Source organism: Myodes glareolus, chromosome 23, assembly GCF_982192425.1.
Source record: "Myodes glareolus chromosome 23, mMyoGla1.1, whole genome shotgun sequence".
Lineage (NCBI taxonomy): Eukaryota > Metazoa > Chordata > Mammalia > Rodentia > Cricetidae > Myodes > Myodes glareolus.
Window position 1 is genome coordinate 5034103 of NC_142048.1, and position 19448 is coordinate 5053550.

General features: G+C 46.1%; 1 protein-coding gene across 1 annotated transcript; it reads left to right on the top strand.

Annotated features, from left to right (window-relative positions):
- The first annotated feature begins 7887 nt into the window (after positions 1-7887).
- On the top strand, positions 7888-8832 carry LOC125417076 (olfactory receptor 2Z1-like). Its single transcript, XM_048460336.3, has one exon. It carries the CDS (start codon positions 7888-7890, stop codon positions 8830-8832), a length of 945 nt encoding a protein of 314 aa, XP_048316293.3.
- Positions 8833-19448: the final 10616 nt, after the last annotated feature.

The following is a 19448-nucleotide window of genomic DNA, read 5'->3' on the forward strand; positions in this document are numbered from 1 at the left end:
ACTTATTGGAAGGAGAGAGCTGGTCCCAGCAAGCCGTCATCTGACCTACACCTGGCTGCTGCAGCACACATTCTCCCACACTCATTTATGTGAGAGAGAGAGGAAGGGGAGACAGAGACACTGGGGAGCAGTGGTGAATCCAAAGAGCGCAGGTGTAGCTCACTGGCAGAACATCTGCATGCCTGTAAGTCCCTGGACCTGGGCTTGAAGCAGGGACTCTTCTGAGGAACCCGGGGATGTGGGGGAGGGTCATTAAGTGAGTAAAAGTGTTTACCCTAAAACCAACAACCTGAGTTGGATCTCCAGAACATAAGGAAAGGTGGAAGGTGAGAACAAACTCAAGAAAGGTGTGTTCTGACCTACACATATGCTTCAAACGTATGCAATAACAGGGAAGTTATAAAAGGAAAGAGCCGTCCCAGGCCACGCCCACCAGCCTCACACAGGGGTGGGCTTGCTGGGGAGAAGCATTAATTTTCTAAGGCAACCTTTGACACACAAAGATGACATCACAAGGGCTGGAGAGATGGCTCAGAATTTAAGAGCATTTATAGCCCTTTGCAGGGGACATGAGTTCAGTTCCCAACACCCACATCAGGACATCTCACAACTTCCAGTAGCCCCAGCTTCAGGGGATCCAACGCCCTCTTCTGGGCTCCAAAGGCACTACAGAGAGAGAGAGAGAGAGAGAGAGAGAGAGAGAGAGAGAGAGAGAGAGAGAGAGAGAAATTTAAATCCTATTCAAAAGCAACCTGCAAGAGATTCCAGACCCTGGTGGGGTGCACTTCCAAGATTAGCAGTGGGGCCACCCAAACATTCCAGGAGACAACAGGAAGTCATTGAGACATCCCCAGCTGTTCTTCACAGGCAGGGACCCAACATCTAGAAGCCAGCAGTCCTGAATTCAACTCCTGTTCCCGAGTCTATACTCTCAGAGGTAAACCAGAGCCCACCTGCACACTCCTTTCTCAAGACTGAGCCTGGACCCTGTCTGTGACCCTGTATCCATCAGCTGGGCGTACCCCAGGACCAATCCAGGTGAGTCCTCCAGGGAAGGGAGCTGGGAGCGGGGACATGAATGAGGAGGCAGTGTCTGTCCTGCAGCAGGAAGGACTTTTGTGTATCACGTCTTATTTAAAGCCACAGCATGCATGGAGGTCAGAGGACAACTTTCAGGAGTTGTTCTGAGGATCTAACTCAGAGAGGCTTGAAGGCGAGGTCCTTTACTTAATGAACAATCTCCCCATGGAAAGAAACATTAAACAGAGAGGCTAAAAGCATCATGATTGAGGCAGGAGAGCAAGGGCAGACCTGGGGAAGTGGGCTCGACTTAGTTCCAAGGATCAAACTCAGGTCTTCAGATTTGGTGGCAAGCACCTTTACCCACTGAGTTATCTTGCCAGCCCTCATCCACCTTAAAATGTCAGTGGTGCCAAGGTTCAGAAATGCCCCAACCCAAACCGACGCATCCTTATTGCGGTTACTTTCTGTGGAGTAAGTCCTTGGTCTTGTTATGGTCTGGGGATGGGATCCGGGCTTCCAGCTCTGTAAGGAAACCCTCTTCTACTGAGCTGCATTCTACCAACTATTTGAATGTTTACATCTCTTTAATGATATAAATAATACTTCAGAACTTGATTCAAGAGTGTAAGCGCCTTCTCTTGTATGGTGTGTCATACCTGTAACCCCAGCATCCTGGAAGACTGAGGAATAAGACTGAGTCAAGGTTAACTGGGCCATACAGCAGTGAGACATAGGGAGGGCAGTTAGTGGATCCTCAGTGTTGGTGAGGAAGGGACTTTTCACTGTATTCTGACTTTGGGTAAACTGAATCCTAGGGGGTACATAACCTGCTCAGATCCCAAGATAGATGGGCTAGCACCACCCAATCCCAGGGGCATTCTCTCAGCTCAGCTCACAGGGATAGGCAGAACCTCCTCACTCTCTTCCCACATCACTCACTGGCCTTCCGATGTCTCCTGTGACACCGTGTGTTGACTTATCCCTAGTCTCTGGTCCTAAGCTGTCTCAAAGCATACACACCATGGGGCTTAGAAACCCTCACCTTCTCCCACCTTCCTGGCCCAGAACTGACTGTAAGGACATCCCTTGACTCACTTTGTGAGTACCGTGTACGATGAAACCCAGAAGCTCTGCACCTGCCAGTGCAGACAGACAGAAAGCACGGGGTTGTGGGAACCGTGAAGCCCAGCCAGAGCGCAGAGAATACACTGGGTCTGTGACTGGCCACAAAGCGGCAGTCTTCAGTACCTGTGATTGACTGCTGATGAGGGTGCTGTGGGCTCAGGGACTTGTGATTGACAGTTTAAGAGGGTGGGTAGGCTATGGTGCTTGGGGTGGACACTGGCAGTGCATGCAGGATGGACATCGGAATTGACCATGTGGGAACTTGCAATTGGCCGCGCACTGGGATAAGGGAGAGCTCTGGGATGGAACTGCTGTCTCTGGGGCTCTGGCTGCTCTGCAGATTAGAATGTCCCAGGTACAGCGTCTTGTAGTGTGAGGACAGAGACTCACCCACCTGGTCCAAGGCTGCTGTGCTCCTAGTGTACACAAGGAGAACTGGTTCCCCCACTCCGAATTGTTTTAGAACCCACTTATCTGTCAGGCAAAGCCTGGTGCGGTTCCCCCTACCACTGCAACCTATACTTAGGACTGGAAAGTAATTTGCTTACCTACCTGCACCCTATCAAACTCTAGGAGTCAACAAACCACGTGAAAGGGTCTTTCTATCATCAGCAGGAAGGGGACAGAGCCACAACCCCAAGTCACTCACAGTGGCCAGGAGTCCCCTTCATCTTTTCTGTAAAGATTTTTGATTGACTGGTTGTTGGGTTGCAGGGGGTGTATGCAGTGTCTGCAGAGGCTGACAGAGGGCGTTGCTATGCCCAGATCACAGGATACCCCCAAAACCACCTAGAAGACAGAGTCCTGTATGTAAAAGCAAAAGCAAAGAGCCTTTGTTCTTATTCAAGTTCAAACTCAGACTGTCCATGTGTCCAAAGTATTGGCACAATCAGAGAATCTCGAGCTCAGTTGGGGTGGGGTGTCTATAATACCACAGGGATTTCTAAGGTTCAGGACCCCTGATTGGCTGACATTTGTCTAGGGGTGTCCTCGCAAAAAGCAATGGGATTGTGTTGTCAGGTGATCCTATCTACAATGGTTGGAACATTAGGAATTTTCTTAGGATGGTCTGTTCCTAGATGGTGCCAGGGTAGTCTCAGTTTGTGTTCTTTCTTAGAACCAGTTGTTGCCTTATGGTAAACTACTGAGACTTGGGCCACTATTGAGCTTGTCATGGATGGGTCCTACAGATCCAGCTCTTAGGATCACCTGGAACTGGAGTTACAGAAATTTCTGAGCCATCCGAAGAGTATATGTACTCTTAATCACTATTAATGACCCACTCTCCAAGCCACATTCTCTTCATCTTTTAGGGGCCTGTGCTTAGGCAAACCCAGAACTTGGATTTGAGTTGGGGATCTTCTTAAAAATAGAAAGAGGCTTGGCGGTGGTGGCACATACCTTTAATCACAGCACTTGGGATCCAGATCTCTATGAGTTCAAGGACAGCCTGGTCAACAAAGTGAGCTCCAGGACAGCCAGGAATGTTACACAGAGAAACCCTGTGTCAAAAAAAAGATAGAAAAAGAGGGCAAGCAAGAAGTTGAGTGGTTAAGGCATTGTGACAAACCCGTGGCGATCTATGGAAGGAGAGAACGAACTACTCACCATTGTGCTCAGAAGACCTCCTCACCACACAGGCAAGCCTGTACACTGATACACAGCATGTACACACACCAATAATAATTATTTGTCTTTTTAAAAACAGAAAGCCCCTTAGGAGAAAAATGAATGCAGTTGGCATGGGTGTGGGCTTCTCTGCAAAAGACACAATTGTAACACAAATAATAAAAACCCAGAGACAAATATTGGGGTTCAACCCGAAAACCAGAAAAGCAAAGCAGCCAAGCCACTAGAGAAGTCTTACCTCTTCCAAGGCTGGGTGACCACAGACTAAACAGACTAAGCAGACTAAATTTCTCCTCCCATTGTATATTCCCTCTAGTGCTGGGATTAAAGGTGTGAGCCACCACTGTCTGGCCTCTAGTGGCTTAGCTTTACCCTTCTGATCTTTTTTTTTTTAAATATTTATTTATTTATTATGTATACAGTATTCTGTCTGTGTGTATGCCTTGCAGGCCAGAAGAGGGCACCAGACCCCATTACAGATGGTTGTGAGCCACTATGTGGTTGCTGGGAATTGAACTCAGGACCTTTGAAAGAGCAGGCAATGCTCTTAACCTCTGAGCCATCTCTCCAGCCCTACCCTTCTGATCTTTAGGCAAGCTTTATTTATTAAAACATAAAGAAAATATCACTATACACAATTCACTAAGAGGTATTTCTGCCGTTATTCTTAAGCATGAAGATTATGGCAAAAGAGGGAACCTCTCAGAACAGAAATGAAGTGTCACACCCGAGTGTGGGGAAGGACTCATGGGAGTCTCAGTTAGTTAAGCTCTCAGCATTGGCTGTGTAAACCAGTTTGGTGGCTCTCAAACTACAACTCAAAGGGTTGCTAGGAAACTTCTCTTCCCATCACTATGTTGATAAAGGAGATGGCTCCAGACCACCTTGGATGAAACTATAATCTGATAAAACCAGGGGCCACTGGGGTTGCACAAGGAAGTTAGGATGTGTTTTCACCCTAGATGGAGTTCCTGGTGAGATTGCTGGAAAACTGAAGGTTTCTTGCAGGCAAAGAAGCAGTTGATAACTGTGTCAAGATCCTTGCTTCCAGCCAGACTCCTCAGCCAGACACACACAAACACACACACACACACACACACACATGCACACACACACACACACACACACACCCGCTTCTCACATCCCAGTAACTGCCCCTTCCTCTCCATCCTTCCTCAATATTGTACATTGTCCAGGGATTGGATAAGACAGACACCACTGTGAAAGCTCAAGTTTTAATAATAATCCCAGGTTTTAGCTTTTTTGATCCTTTTGATATTTAATTGACAGATATTTAAGACGTTCATCTTTCTGATTTACATATGCACTGGGTCATGGTCATTAAAGAAGTGTAATTAACACATTGATCTCCTTCTAGGCTGTGCACCACAGCCCAGAGTGGCTGAGAGAGAATCAGCTAGCCAGCATCTGCCGATTCAGGCCCCTGGTGACCTCTGTTCCATCTACTGCTCTGTTCTCATGGTTGATTACTTGGTTGGTTGGACAGTAGGAAGGTCAGCCATTTGGTTAGACTGGGGATGTTTCGTGGGTTTGGTTTTTTTGTGTAGGATCTGTTGACTGTATTTCATTTCATCATTTCATATGTATGAGTGTTTTGCCTGCATTTAATCTGTGTGTCATGGTTGTGCCTGGTACCCTCAGAGGCCAGAAGAGAGCACAGGATCTCCTGGAACTGAGGTTACAGATGGTTGTGAGTGTCCTGTGGGTGCTGGGAATAAACCAGGTCCTCTGCAAAGGCAGCCAGCACTCTTACCACTATGCTACTTTTCCGTCTCCATGGAGGCTTTACTCTTGTGGTTTGCTGGTCGGTAGGTTGGTTGATTGGTTGGTTGGTTGATCGGTTGGTTGGTTGATCAGTTGGCTGGTTGGTCAGCAGTGTTTCCAGAAAGCCTCACCCACAGTGGGTGGCACCTCTCTGGAGTTGTCATTGCTGTCGCGTCCTGGCATTACCATTGTCTGTCCCACCCCATCATGTGTGTCATGCCTCCCCACGCACTGACAATGTTAACACTTCACTGCTTCTGAAACCTTGCGATGGGGCCTTGTCAATCATGGCTGCACTTCATGGGCTTGGGAGTTTCCAGAAGGATTGTTTCAATTGGGAAGATTTAGCTGCATGACAGAACAGCTTGGGAAAGGGTAATCAAAAGGCTTTGGTAAGAAGCCATTACCTTCAATGATTTGAGTTGAAAGTTCAAAGGAAACAAGACAAAAGAGACAGAAGTGGAGAGAGAACAGCAGGTAAGCAAAGGAAAATGCTCCCAGAGGCTTTGGTGGAGGATACCCACCTTGACAAGGGTGTGAAGTTCGAAAACAGCTAGCAGGAACCGGTTCTCTCCTGCCACCATGTTGTTTCTCAGGGCTTGAACTCAAACTTGTCACCAAGCATCTCCACCCTCTGACTCATCTCACTAGACCTTTGCCAAAAGTTATTATTATTATAGTCAATTTATTCATTTTATATCATGTGCATGTGTCTGTGTGCTCTGAGACCAGAAGTGTCTGATCCCGTGGTGCTGGAGATACAAGGAATTGTGAGCCCCCAGGTGTGGGTTCTAGGAACCAAACTTGTGTCTTCTGGAAGAGCAGCACATGCCCTTAACTGAGCCATCTCTCCAGCCCTAAGCCAGAGGTTTCTGATGAAGCTTAGCAAAGCTGTGTTAGAGGAAAACAAAAGAGGGAGGCTGGAAGTATCCATGGCAATGGCATGGTGACCTGGGTTTCGCGTGGTCTGCAGGAAGACCCTTGTGTCCAAGGGTCTCACCTCCTGTGGACACATGGCAAAACAGGTGTCTGTCCTGTGCTCCAAAGGCCAGCATGCCTGTGTTTCTGGGTGTGTCCCCATCAACTGTAACAGGTGTTATCCTCAACACAGACGTGTTCAGTGCTGGAGGTGAACAGTATCAACACCACTGCCAGACGCTCTGAGATCGATGAGAAAGGAGGCTGGTGGACGTGTGGTCATGCATTTATACACACTAAACATAACGCATCTGCCCTGAGCTAACTGTGGGCTGGGGATGACTCTGTTATAAAAATGTTTGATATACAAATATGAGGACTGAATTCAGTCCCTGAGACACGCATCGTAAGAGAACTGACTCCTCCAAGTTGCTCTCTGGCTACCACGTGCACATGTATACATAATCAGGGAGGAGGAGAGTGGGAGAGAGAAAGAACCAGACATGCTGGCAGAAGTTTATAATCCCAGCTCTGGGGAGACAAAACCAGACTGGTTCCCTGACTTGTTGACCAGCCAGTCTACTTGGGAAGCTCCAAGCTGTGGAAAGACCTCATCTCTAAAACCAAGACGGACAATGCGACCCCTGAGAAGCAACACCTAATATTGCCATCTAGCCTACACACACACACACACACACACACAATATGCACACATATACATGCACACACACATACTCGCCTACACATACACACAACAGAAACTTAATAAGCAGGCTGATATTGTATCTCCTCTACTACTGGAAACACTTAGTCCAACCTGCTGACTCTCCGTCTCTCTTGAATTATCCCAAATATTCCATTTCTGACTGTTATTGATTTTCAGATCTTCTCTCTGCCAACAGCATGGAAATCAGTCTTTCTTCACGGTTCTGGACATGTCTTGATCTACCTACGACATCTTGGACAAGGTCTCACTCCTTCAAATTTTGACCTCTTCAAAATCCCACACCTGATTCAGCCCCAGGGTGTCTGGGGCGCTGCATCCTCTGACTTCCCACTGGAGCTGTCTTGTGCTCTTTAGCTTAGTGACAGACTTTAGTTGTAAATATTGTTAGAATGCACTGCTTAAGAGGTACTGTGATAGGATCTCTCAGATATCAGGGTGAAATTCTGTGTTCTGATCACAGGTGGAATGTAGGCAGAGGCTCTACTCCTGAGCAACGCTTCCAGCCCCTAACTTGAGCTGTACCTGGATTTATTCATAAATTTTCATCCGCCTACTAGTGAGACTCCGGGGAGGGGGTGGGAGGGCCTCCACCGAACAGTTGCAGTATGATATAAAATTTCCCACTGGGACCCTTTACCAAATCACCTGTGCTTCCCTAGACAGTGATGCACTCTGGGAGGATGAGGGCATCAAATGTGTCAACAACCTCAGATTTTACCCTCGTGGGGCTCTTCAGCCACACAGGACCTCATCTCATCCTTTTCTTCCTCGTGATCACCATGTTCACCGCAGGACTGCTAGGCAACACCATACTCATTTTCCTGATCACCACAGACTCCAGACTCCACACACCAATGTACTTCCTGCTCAGCCAGCTCTCACTTCTGGATATTGGCTTCCCACTGGTCACCATCCCCAAAATGGTGGCCGACTTCCTGCAGGAAAGAAACGTCATAACCTTTGGGGGATGCGCCACCCAGATGTTCTTCCTTATGTTCATGGGTGTCTCTGAGGGTGTCCTTCTTTCCTTCATGTCTTATGACCGCTACGTGGCTGTGTGCCAACCCCTGCATTACCAGGTGCTCATGAGAGGCCAGGTGTGTCTTGTGATGGTGGGCGCATCCTGGTTCTCAGGTGCACTTGTGGCCTCCATCCTGACCTCCATCACCCTGATGTTCCCCTACTGTGCCTCACACACCGTGGACCACTTCTTCTGTGAACTGCCAGCTCTCCTCAAATTGTCGTGTGCAGACACATCTGCCTATGAGTTGGCACTATCCATCTCCGGGGTGCTGATCTTACTGTTGCCCTTGTCTCTCGTCTTTACCTCCTATGGCCATGTTTTGGGGGCTGTGCTGTGCATGCGCTCAGCTGAAGCTAGGCACAAGGCTTTCACCACGTGCTCGTCACACATGACTGTAGTGGGTCTCTTTTATGGGGCAGCCGTGTTCATGTACATGGTCCCGGGCAGCTACCACAGCCCACAACAGGACAACATGGTGTCCCTCTTCTACAGCCTCATCACACCCACCATCAACCCCCTCATCTACAGCCTGAGGAACAGAGAAGTCCGAATGGCCTTCGTAAAGGCCATGGGCAGGGCAGACTTCAGGGTGAAGCAGTGACGTTCTTGGATGCTGGTTTTCCCAGGAATCCTTCTGTAAGGCTGGATACATGCGTGGCTTACTGCAACTGGGAAGCTGTCTCCTCCCGGGTGCACTTCTCACTTCTGTGTGAAAGCTAGAAATTACACTTCAGCTCGGGGTGCATGCCTGTCATCCCTACACCAGTGCAGGGGCGCCAAGGCAGGAAGGGTACCTCAAATTTTAAGCCCTTTTAAACCAGCCATTTAAGCTATGGGACACATAGCAAAAGGCTACAAAAAGAAATTAGCCAAGCAGTGGGCACTCGCCTTTAATCCCAGCACTCAGAAGACAGAGGATCTCTGTGAATTCAAGGCCAGCCTAGACTACAGAATGAGTTCCAGGACTACCAGGCCTACACCGAGAAATTCTGTCTCAAAAAACCATAATAATAATAATAATATAGTAAGGGAAGGCAAGCGAGTCAGCCGTTTAGAGCTCCTGCTGTTCCCATAGAGGACCTGTGTTGAGTTCCCAACACCCACATCACACAGCTCACAACCATCTGTAACTCCATCTCCAGGAGATCTAATTCCCTCTTCTGTCCTCCTTGGGCACCCACACACATATGGAACATATACACATAGTAAATGTTCTGTAAATTATTTAAATAGGAGGGCAGGTGTTTTAGGTGGTACATGGTGAAACACCTGTCACCACAGCACTGGAGAGGTGGAGGCAGGAGGATTGGGATTTCACAGTCAGCCTGAAGAAATGGCTGCAGCCCTGAAGTACTTGCCACACAAGCAGGATGGGGTGAGTTCAGATCCTCAGAGTCCACACAAAGGCTGGGTGATCGTGATAGCCCACCTCTAATCCCAGCCTCCAAAGTCAGAGATGGGATTCCCCAGAGCAAGCTGGCTAGACAGACTAACCACATCGGTGATCTAGAATAAGGTGGAGGAGTGGAAGAGGAATCCTAACATTAACCTCAGACCGCCACTTGTAAACACACACATACATATATGCAAAAATACATACACACATACATGCCACAAATTGTTGCGAATAATTTTAAATGGTTGGCTTACAAAATATTGGCACAGGGTGGGAGAGTTTAACATTCCCTGTGGGAGGACGGTCCATTGATACCTCCTTGTAGGCTGAGAGTTATTATAAGTAGGCACTGTGAAGGCAAACTTTTCTCTATCTTTTTCTTGTAAAGGTATAGTGAAGAAACAATCTTTCAGATTGATAACTAAAAGAGGCCATCCCTTTGGTAACAGGGAGGGCAGAGGAACTCCAGATTGCAGAGGGCCCATAGGTTGAATAACCTTGTTGATGGCTCTAAGATCTGTCATCATTCTCCATTTACCAGATTTTTTCTTAACAACACATACAGGAAAATTTCAAGGGCTGGTAGATTTTTCTATATGTTGAGCATCTAATTGCTCTTGTACCAGCTGTTCTAAAGCCTGTAACTTTTCCTCAGCTAAAGGCCATTGTTTAGTCCATATTGGTTTTTCAGTCAACCATTGTAGAGGCATGGCTGTTGGTACCTCTGAAGGGCCATCAATTGTGTTGTGTTCTTGTATAACTCTAATGGCCGGTTTCCGTCATCTGTAATATCTTGTAATGTTTTCCTCAGAAATATAGGTTCTAGAAGCAGCAGGAATGTTAACTTGGGTATTCCATTGCTGCAATAGGTCACGGCCCCATAAATTTACTGCAATATTGGCTACACATGGCCATAGTTTTTCTATTTGTCCGTCTGGACCTATACAACTGACCCATCTCGTGCTTTGTCTTACTCGAGATAGGGTTCCAATTCCTAGGAACTGAATATCTACCTCCTGAAGAGGCCAATGCGGATGCCAAGATTCTGGAGTAATGGTATTTATATCCGCACCTGTGTCCAGTAAGCCAGTAATAAATTTGTCATTTACATACACTCTTAGCTTTGGTCTTTGTTCATTTATAGAAGTCTGCCAGAATACACGTTTACTTTGTCCTCTTAGATTTCTTGATTCATTCACCATATTTAACTCATCCTTCAGGCCGTTATTGCTTTTAACAGCAGGCATGCGGCATTCTAATTTTCCTGAAGAGGCATGTTCTCTGCATTGACCGGAAATGACTGAACCACATTCACCATGGGGGCCTGCGAGAGGCCCCTCATTTAATTTTCCAACGTCAACGGATTGCCCTGTTTATCTCTTGTCGACCTACACTCATTCGTCCAATGCCTGTCCTTTCCACATCTCCCACATAAATCTGAAGGCTGAGTCCTCCTATTTTTGTTATTTCTAGAAGAGGCATTATTCCTGGAATTCCATTGTCTGCAGTCCCTTTTCATGTGTCCCATTTTGCCACAATGAAAGTATTTTGTAATCTGATGCCTCCTTTTACCTTTGGAAATTGCTTCTTGTACCCATGTTTCATTGTCATAATCAAATCAACATTCATTGTATGTAATACCCATTCATCCAAAGGCGCTGATCTGATCTTTAAAGGTCCCAGGATCCTTTTGTATTCTACGTTGGCATTCTCATAAGCCAAAGACTCAATTACTATATTTCTTGCTTCTGGATCAGGTATCCCTATTTGTACAGCCTTAGTTAGTCTTTGTAAGAAGTCATTAAAGGGTTCTCTCTGACCCTGTTTTACCCTGATCTATGATTCTACTCTCTGACGTGAGTCTTGAACCCTGTCCCAGGCCCTTAGAGTGCTGTGGCAAATATGGATAAAATATTTTCATCATAAAGAGCTTGTTTCTGAGGATCAGTGTAAAGTCCTTCATCTAGAATTTGATCTAGAGAAACCTCAATTCCTTTCGCTGATTCTTGTTATTGTAAAAGTCTGGCCTCTTGCTTGAATAGGCATTTGAAATGCCATAAAGGTCCATTCTCCAAGACTGCTGATGTGAATTGATTCCAATCTGGAGAAGTGGCCCTGTTGCTGAGAGCCCAGGATTTTAACATCTCTCTAACAAAGGATGAATGTAGTCCGTAATTCACAATTGCTTGTTTAAATTCTTTCAGATCACTCATACGTATAGGCTCCCATGTATGTTCTTTAATGATCTTAGGTTTTTTGGAGCCAGTTATTTTTTATGATGTAATCACTGGAAAGGCAAGTATAACTCTGTGTAGACTCAGAGTTTTCGGAGGTAAATGTTGCCTTTCTACCTTTTGCTCCTGCTCATCAGAGTCTATGATTTCCTCAATCTTATTAAATCTGCTCACCATTGCCTTCTGTAAGTCCTGAATCCCCTGTCCAGTATTATGCTCCAAAGCCTTCATTAACAATTCTAAGGCATGGAGCTTGTCCATCAGAGACACCATTTCCTCCCTGGACACAATTGCCTTCATTGATAATTCTAAGGCATGGAGCTTGTCCATTAGAGATACCATATCCTCCTTGGACATAATCCTCATGGTATGTACTGTGCCTTCTTGTATGGAAATTCTGTCAATTAATGTATCATACCCTTTTGATAAAGTCTGATTTTCACATTCAATGGTTTTAATCCTCTCAGCTAATATTTCAGCACTTACAGTCATGTACTGGAGGTTACAAGTCATTTTGGTTGTCCCCTCCTCCAAAGCAGTGAAGCTCCCTTCTAAAGAAATAATATCAAACTGTACTTTCTGGATATTTTGGTCAGTCGACTGAGTCATATCAGACAAAGATCTAGTCTTCTCCTTGAGAACTCCAAACTCTTTTTTGAGGAGGTTGGTGTCAGTCTGAATTGTCCTTAAGGTTTTGATCTCTGAACTCAGCATTGTGGATTCAATCTGTAAGGACTGCATCATCCTTATAAAATAGCCAAACACCAGAAAAGCGACAGATCCCAGAAATAACCAAGTAAGAGGAATATCAGAGACATCCTTCAGAACATCTTCCATAGCGCAATTTAAAAAGCCATTGATCTTTTGGATAGTAATATTTTTTGACATTTTCAACCAAAAGAAATCGTACTTGTATGTATGTATGTATTTATTTATTTATTTTAAACCAAAAAGAAAAATCTTACCTGTAATGACTGTTGCCTGCCAGTAGGTGGTGAGGGCACACCTGAATGCATGTGGCAATGGAGCCAAACAAGGAAGCAAACTCTAAAATATATACACTCAAATCCAGAGGTTAAATTCACAGATCGTGTGCACCTGCTCAGGCGGGGAAGTCACTGCCCGAGGTGGGTAGCAGAAGCCAAGAAGTCCCCTTCCCGGTCCGGCCGAGGTCGGGGCCAGTAGGGAGCCAGTAGCGGTATGTGGCTCTGGGATCTAGCGCGCAGGTTTTAAGGTGTACGTAAGGAAGTTAGCTGCCTGCTGTTTCGGTGGCGACCCCGCGAATGTGGTTCACACTTAAGCTAGGAGCTGGCTAGTCAGGGTAAAAGCGGTGGGGCTGCAGAGAGACCCCAGGTGCGCGCTCAGGCTGCTAGGCCCTTGCCACGAGGGGGGGAAAGCTCCACGTTGGGCGCCAGATAATGCTGCAGGGCGATCGCTAATGAAAAGTCCCCAGACTATCTTAATACAAAATATACAGCTTTAATAAACAGAAGTAAGACTGACACCAGCTTACACCAGAATCTAAACAATCCATCTGGAAGCAGGAGCCAGGCGAGCGAGAGCTAGCAGAAGTGCACTCGCCAGGTTTATAGGTAATCTTTAGCCTAAGGGCAACACGCCCCACGATCAGAATGTGATTTGCTGAACTCCCCTATCACCACACATGAAAAATAATGGTAAATATAAATTAAAAAGCCACCAGGCGGTGGTGGCACACGCCTTTAATCTCAGCACTCGGGAGGCAGAGGCAGGCAGATCTCTGTGAGTTCAAGACCAGCCTGATCTACAAGAGCTAGTTCCAGGACAGGTTCCAAAGCTACAGAGAAACCAGGTCTCAAAAACCCAACCAACCAACCAACCAATCAAACAAACAAACATAAAACTAAATTTAAAAAGCCGTTCAAGGTCATTTTTGGGTACATACTGAGTTTGAAGCTAACCTGGACTGTTTCCAAAAAAGAACCATTAACAGATATGGCCCTTCAACCTTGTATTCACAGAACCACAGAGCAAAATAAACCTCTTTTCCCTATAACTTTTCAGTCTACAGCACTGTGTTATAGCAACAGAAAGTGAACAGCGGCAGCTCTAATAGTAAACCTGCCTCACCCATGACTAACATTTCTGCAGTTAGGGAAGAATTGTTTCTGGTGATTTCCTCCAAACTCCTGGAGGAAGGACGAAGGTTCATATCATATATGAAGGAAATAAACAAAACTTACAAGTCTCAGAAAACCTCTTAAATTTACAGGATTTGCAAGGCCCCTCCTCAGGGTTATAAAGCAGTAAGAACTTCTAGGGTGGGGATTATGATGGAGCTGTCTGCAGGTGTCACAGCTTTTGTGAGTCAACCATCATCCTGGGGTGAACTTTGGGAGCTGGCTTGAGTCACCCATACTCTCTAGGTGACCCCAATAAATGCATTGGTGCCCTAAACTAGACTGGGTAGAGTAATTTCTGTGGTCTGTGATCAGTGTCTATCAAGAGTGAACAAACCTTTATTCATTTCTCTCTAAGAAAGTCATAGGGTATGCAGGGCATGGTACACATGCCTTTGATCCCAGCAATTTAGAGAGAGAGAAGCAGGTGTGTATCTGTGAGTTTGAGGCCAGCGAGGGCTACATAGTGAGATCCTGTCTCAAAGAAGGAGGAATAGAAGGAAGAAAAAAGAGGAAAAGGAATAAGAAGGAGGAGGAGGGCGAGGAGGAGGAGAAGGAGGAGAAGGAGGAGAAGAAGAAGGAAAGAAGTCATCACAGGCCAGGACTCCAGGATCCAACCTCTAAAATCCACAAAGAACAGCCAACCAGACTCTGAAACTCCCAGCCTCTGCTGACCTTGGCAGTAATTTTGCTTAGGTCAGATTTTACCTAAGTAGAAGACAGTCACTCAGGATAACCCTCCTTAGCCAGGCCATATACGAATTACTCTGCTGTTTTGATAGTGATAGAGCTGAGTGGGGAATGATAACACATCAAGGGCTACAGCTCTGTCACTAATTGGTGCTACCATTTGTTTCTTTGTTTGTTTTTCAAGTTGGGGTTTCTGTGTAGCCCTAGGTGTCCTGGAAATCACTCTGTAGACCAGGCTGGCCTCTCCTTCCTGAGTGCTGGAATGAAGACATGCGCCACCACTGCTCAGTGATGCTGCCATTTCTAAGCTTCTGTTATCACTGACAGTAGACCCAAGGCTTAAGTAAGATTGCTCAACTCAGGATTTCAAATGGAAAGTGTCTGTACTGCTATTAGTGGCTTAGACAGGGGCTCGATTTGTGAGCCACAGCCCAGTCACTCACTGGGGGTTCTAGGCAGGGGCTCTACCCCTGAGCTACATCCACAGTTCACCTTCTTATTTTTATTTTGAGACAAGGCCTATCCTTGAATTCACTCTGTTTTGTGATTCTTCTGCCTCAGTCTCCCAGAAAACTGGAATAACATGTCTGCATCACCACGCCTAGAAAATGTCAAAGTGTCTTGATCTTCAGTGGTGGAGTGTTTGTACACATTAGCAAATCTTAACCATCAAACTAAATAGGTTTGCTTTTAAATTACTTATTTATTACTAGTAATGTATTTAGCTGGTGTGTGTGTGGTCAGAGAACAACGTTCTGCAGCCAGGTGTTCTGCCATGTTGATCCAAGTCATGATCATGTTGATCAAGTCAGCCTTGAGGGCAAGCCTCTGCCCAGTATGTCCTCTCACCAGCCCTAAATGTGTGCTTATGAACTCAGTGTCATGACAGATGAGCATCAACAAGTCACGCTGTCTTGGTCACCTTGCTCAGCTTGACCCTAGCTAGAGTTATCTGAGAAGAGGGAACCACAACTGAGAAAATGCTTCTGGATGAGATTGAGGGCAAGCCTGAGGCACATTTTCTTGATTGATGTGGAAAGACAACATCAATCCTGGGCTGGTGGTCCTGAGTTCTATAAGAAAGCCGACTGAGCAAGCCATGGGCAACATCCATGGTCTCTGCTTCAGCTCCTGCCTCCAGGTTCCTGCCCTGCTTGAGTGAGTTCCCACCTTGGCTTCCTTCAATGATCTGTGTTTCAGGATGTGTCACCAAATGAATCCTTTCCTCCCCAAGTTCCTTTTGGTCATGGTAGTTTTTTCCTTTGGGGAGGGTGTCCAAGGCAGTGTTTCTCTGTGTAACAGCCCTAGCTGTCCTGGAACTAGCTCTGTAGACCAGGCTGGCCTAGAACTCACAGAGATGAATGTGCCTCTGCCTCCCGAGTGCTGGGATTAAAGGTGTGCACCACAACTGCCCAGCCTTGGTCACGGTAGAAAGCAAAATAAGTCCCAGCACCCTCATGGCATATCACAGCTGCCTGTAACTCCATCTCCAGAGGATTCTACACCATCACACAGACATATACACAGGCAAAAAATCAGTGCACATAAAAATAAATAATTCATTTTAAAAAGTGGAGAGATGGCTCAGAGGTTAAAAGTATCGAGAATACTGGCTATTCTCAGAAATCCTGAGTTCAATTCCCAACAACTACATAGTGGCTCACAACCATCTATAATGAGATCTGGTGCTCTCTTCTGATATGCAGGCAGAACATTATACATACTAAATAAATAAATAAATCTTTTTAAAAAGAAAACAAACCAGCCACATAGCAACTAGATGGACCAAACAGAAAAAGAAAACATTAACTCTGGACCTTGACTGGATGCGATGGTCCTCACCGTCTACCCAAGCCCTGAAGAGGCAGGAGGCAGGAGTATGGAGAGTCCTCAGCCATTCCGACCTGCATATCTAGACCCTATCTACAACAGGATAAAACCCAGAAGTATGATCAAGCAACCTTGTCACGGTGGCACAGCTGTCATCCCATGACCAAGGAGGCTAAGGCAGGAGAATAGTCCTGCCAAGCCAGCCAGGGTTACATAGTGAGATGTACACACTGAACGTCTTCCTTGAGCCACGATTCCGCAAAATCTCAACGAATTCGGAAGCAGTTGTAGCTGTGTGTGTGGTTCAGTAGAAAAGAGCTTGCCTGGCTTGTGATAGGTCCTGGGTTCATCCTCTACCCACGAAAAGGGGAGGAGGAGCTGGAGAAGAGAGAAGAGAGAAGATGGAGGAAGGAGAGAGAAGGAAAGAAGAAAAGAAGGAGGGCCACGGAGGAATTGAGGGAGGGAGGGAACAGAGGAAAAGGAGGGAAGAGGAAGAGGGAGCTTGTGGTTGAAGTATCTGTGCTCTGTACCGTGCTTCTCACTGTGGCCGCTAGGGGGCGAGGTGCCTCCTTCAATCTGCACAACTTCCAAGTTGCTCAGATCCAGAGTTGGATGATGCCTGAAAGTCCTGCAGAGTCCCCCAAAACACTGGAGACCCAGGGGGGAATGGTTTAAAGCCACACAATTCAATGTTTTACAACATCAAAGCATGCAACAAAATAAAAATTTATGAAGGTACTGGAAGGCCTTATGATGGGGGCAGGCCTCCGGATCCCCGTGCTGGTGGACCAGTGTGCAAAAGCCATGCCTGGCTGCTCAAATCCCTTTCTTTCTTTTTTCTTTTAAAAAGAGTTGTTTTGTCAGGCGGTGGCGGCACACGCCTTTAATCTCAGTACTCAGGAGGCAAAGGCAAATGGATCTCTGAGTTCGAGGCCATCCTGGGCCAGAGCAACACAGAGAAACCCTGCTTCGGGGAAGGAAAAAAAAAAACAGAGTTGTTTCATTTTTTAACGTATGTGTCTGTGTGTTTGTCTGGCGGCAGGGGCATGTACATGTGTGTGCAATATTCTAAGAGCCCAGAGCAGGAGCTAGAATTACAGGCCGTTGTGAACTGGACCCTGGAACTGAACTAGGATCCTCTGCAAGAGCAGTAAAATGTCTTTCCTACACAACGACTGTATCTCCAATCTCTCCATGTTCTTCCCCACCCCCTCCTTCGTACCAGGGCTGGAACCCAGCACCTCACGCATGCTCGGTAGGCACCTATCCTTTCCTATCTTAGACACTCTTGAGGTACCCCTTCCCGAACTCCAACCAGTTCATAATTGGGTTAAGTTTCATTGTGATTTTGAGCAGGACACATGCTGTTCAAGCCACAGCGCATCCAATCAGAAGCTCCTGTGCTCCACTGGGAACATATAAGTGCAGTTTCCCAGGTCACTCTCCTGAAGGCTAGCTTGTTCGTCACTGCAATGGCCCCTCTCCAGCCTCAACACCCAGTCCCAGCTGAGCAGTGTTTGGACAGCAGAGAAAGCTCAGCCCAAGCCCTGTGCTTGAGAAACTCCAGGCAGTGAGAGCAAGAAGCACAACAAAGGTCCGCAGGCTGTGGGTTTTCGGGGAGCCCAGAACCAGGTCCCCAGCATGGGAAGTTGCTCAGAGAAATGTGCCCTGCAGAAGGGACTTGGGATAAGACAAGAGAACTCAGCTCCAGTAATAAACATGCAGAAATGTGGAGGAGTCCCAGCTGCAGGACCCAAATACGCAATTTGGGGTCTCAGAAAACTTGGTTTAGAAGAAAATAGGAGACAGGGGGTGGTTATAGTGAAAACTAGCGAGGTCAGTGGGAACAAGAACTCACATGAGGTTGGGGTACACCCCTCAGCGAGGGAACAGAGACAGCTGCTGTCCAAGGAAGGCAGGGAGCCATTCCCAGAAGAAGAGGGTCAGACTGAGAGGAATGGAAGGGCATTAACCACAGGAATTCTGCTTGCTACTGACAGTGCATCCCTCACCCCCGAAAAGATCACAAATTTTATCTTTGTTAACAAGGTTTGAATAGGCTATTGGTTCCAGCAGAAGGAAGCCAAGAACCTATGCCAGGGTCTGGGCAGGACTAACAGTGTCAAGGGAATCCTACTGAACCATGCTCTTCAGGGACCCAAAGAGTCCTAAAGACACTGGTACCTACTTGATTATAATGGATAATTTTTTAAATATATTCTTGGATTCTGTTTGCCAGAGTTTTATTTTGCATCGATGTTCATGAGTGAGATTGGTCTGTAATTCTCTTTCTTGGTTGGGTCTTTTGTGGTTTTGGAATCAGGGTGACTGTAGCTTCATAAAATGAGTTAGGCAATGACTCTTACAATTCTATAATGTTAAACACATTAAGCATTAAGGAGTATAGGTATCAGCTCTTCTTGGAAGCTCTGATAAAATTCTGCATTAAAACCATTAGGTCCTGGACTTTTCTTGGTTGGGAGGTTTATTACGACATGACTTATAGGTCTATTTAAATTGTTCACCTGGTCTTGATTTAATTTTGGTCAATGATACTTATCTAAAAACCAGTCGATTTCTTTTACATTTTCCAGCTTTGTGGAATATAAGCTTTTGTAGTAAGCCCTAATGATTCTCTGAATTTCCTCGGTGTCTGTTGTTATGTCCCCCTTTTCATTTCTGATCTTGTTACTTTGCATGTTCTCTCTCTGCCTTTTGATTAGTTTGGATAAAGGTTTGTCAATCTTGTTGATTTTCTCAAAGAACCAGCTCTTTGTTTCATTGATTCTTTGGATTGTTTTCTGTGTTTCTATTTTGTTGATTTCAGCCCTCATTTTGATTATTTCCAGCCTTCTACTCCTCCTGGGTGAATCTGTTTCTTTTTTTCTAGAGCTTTCAGCTGTGCTGT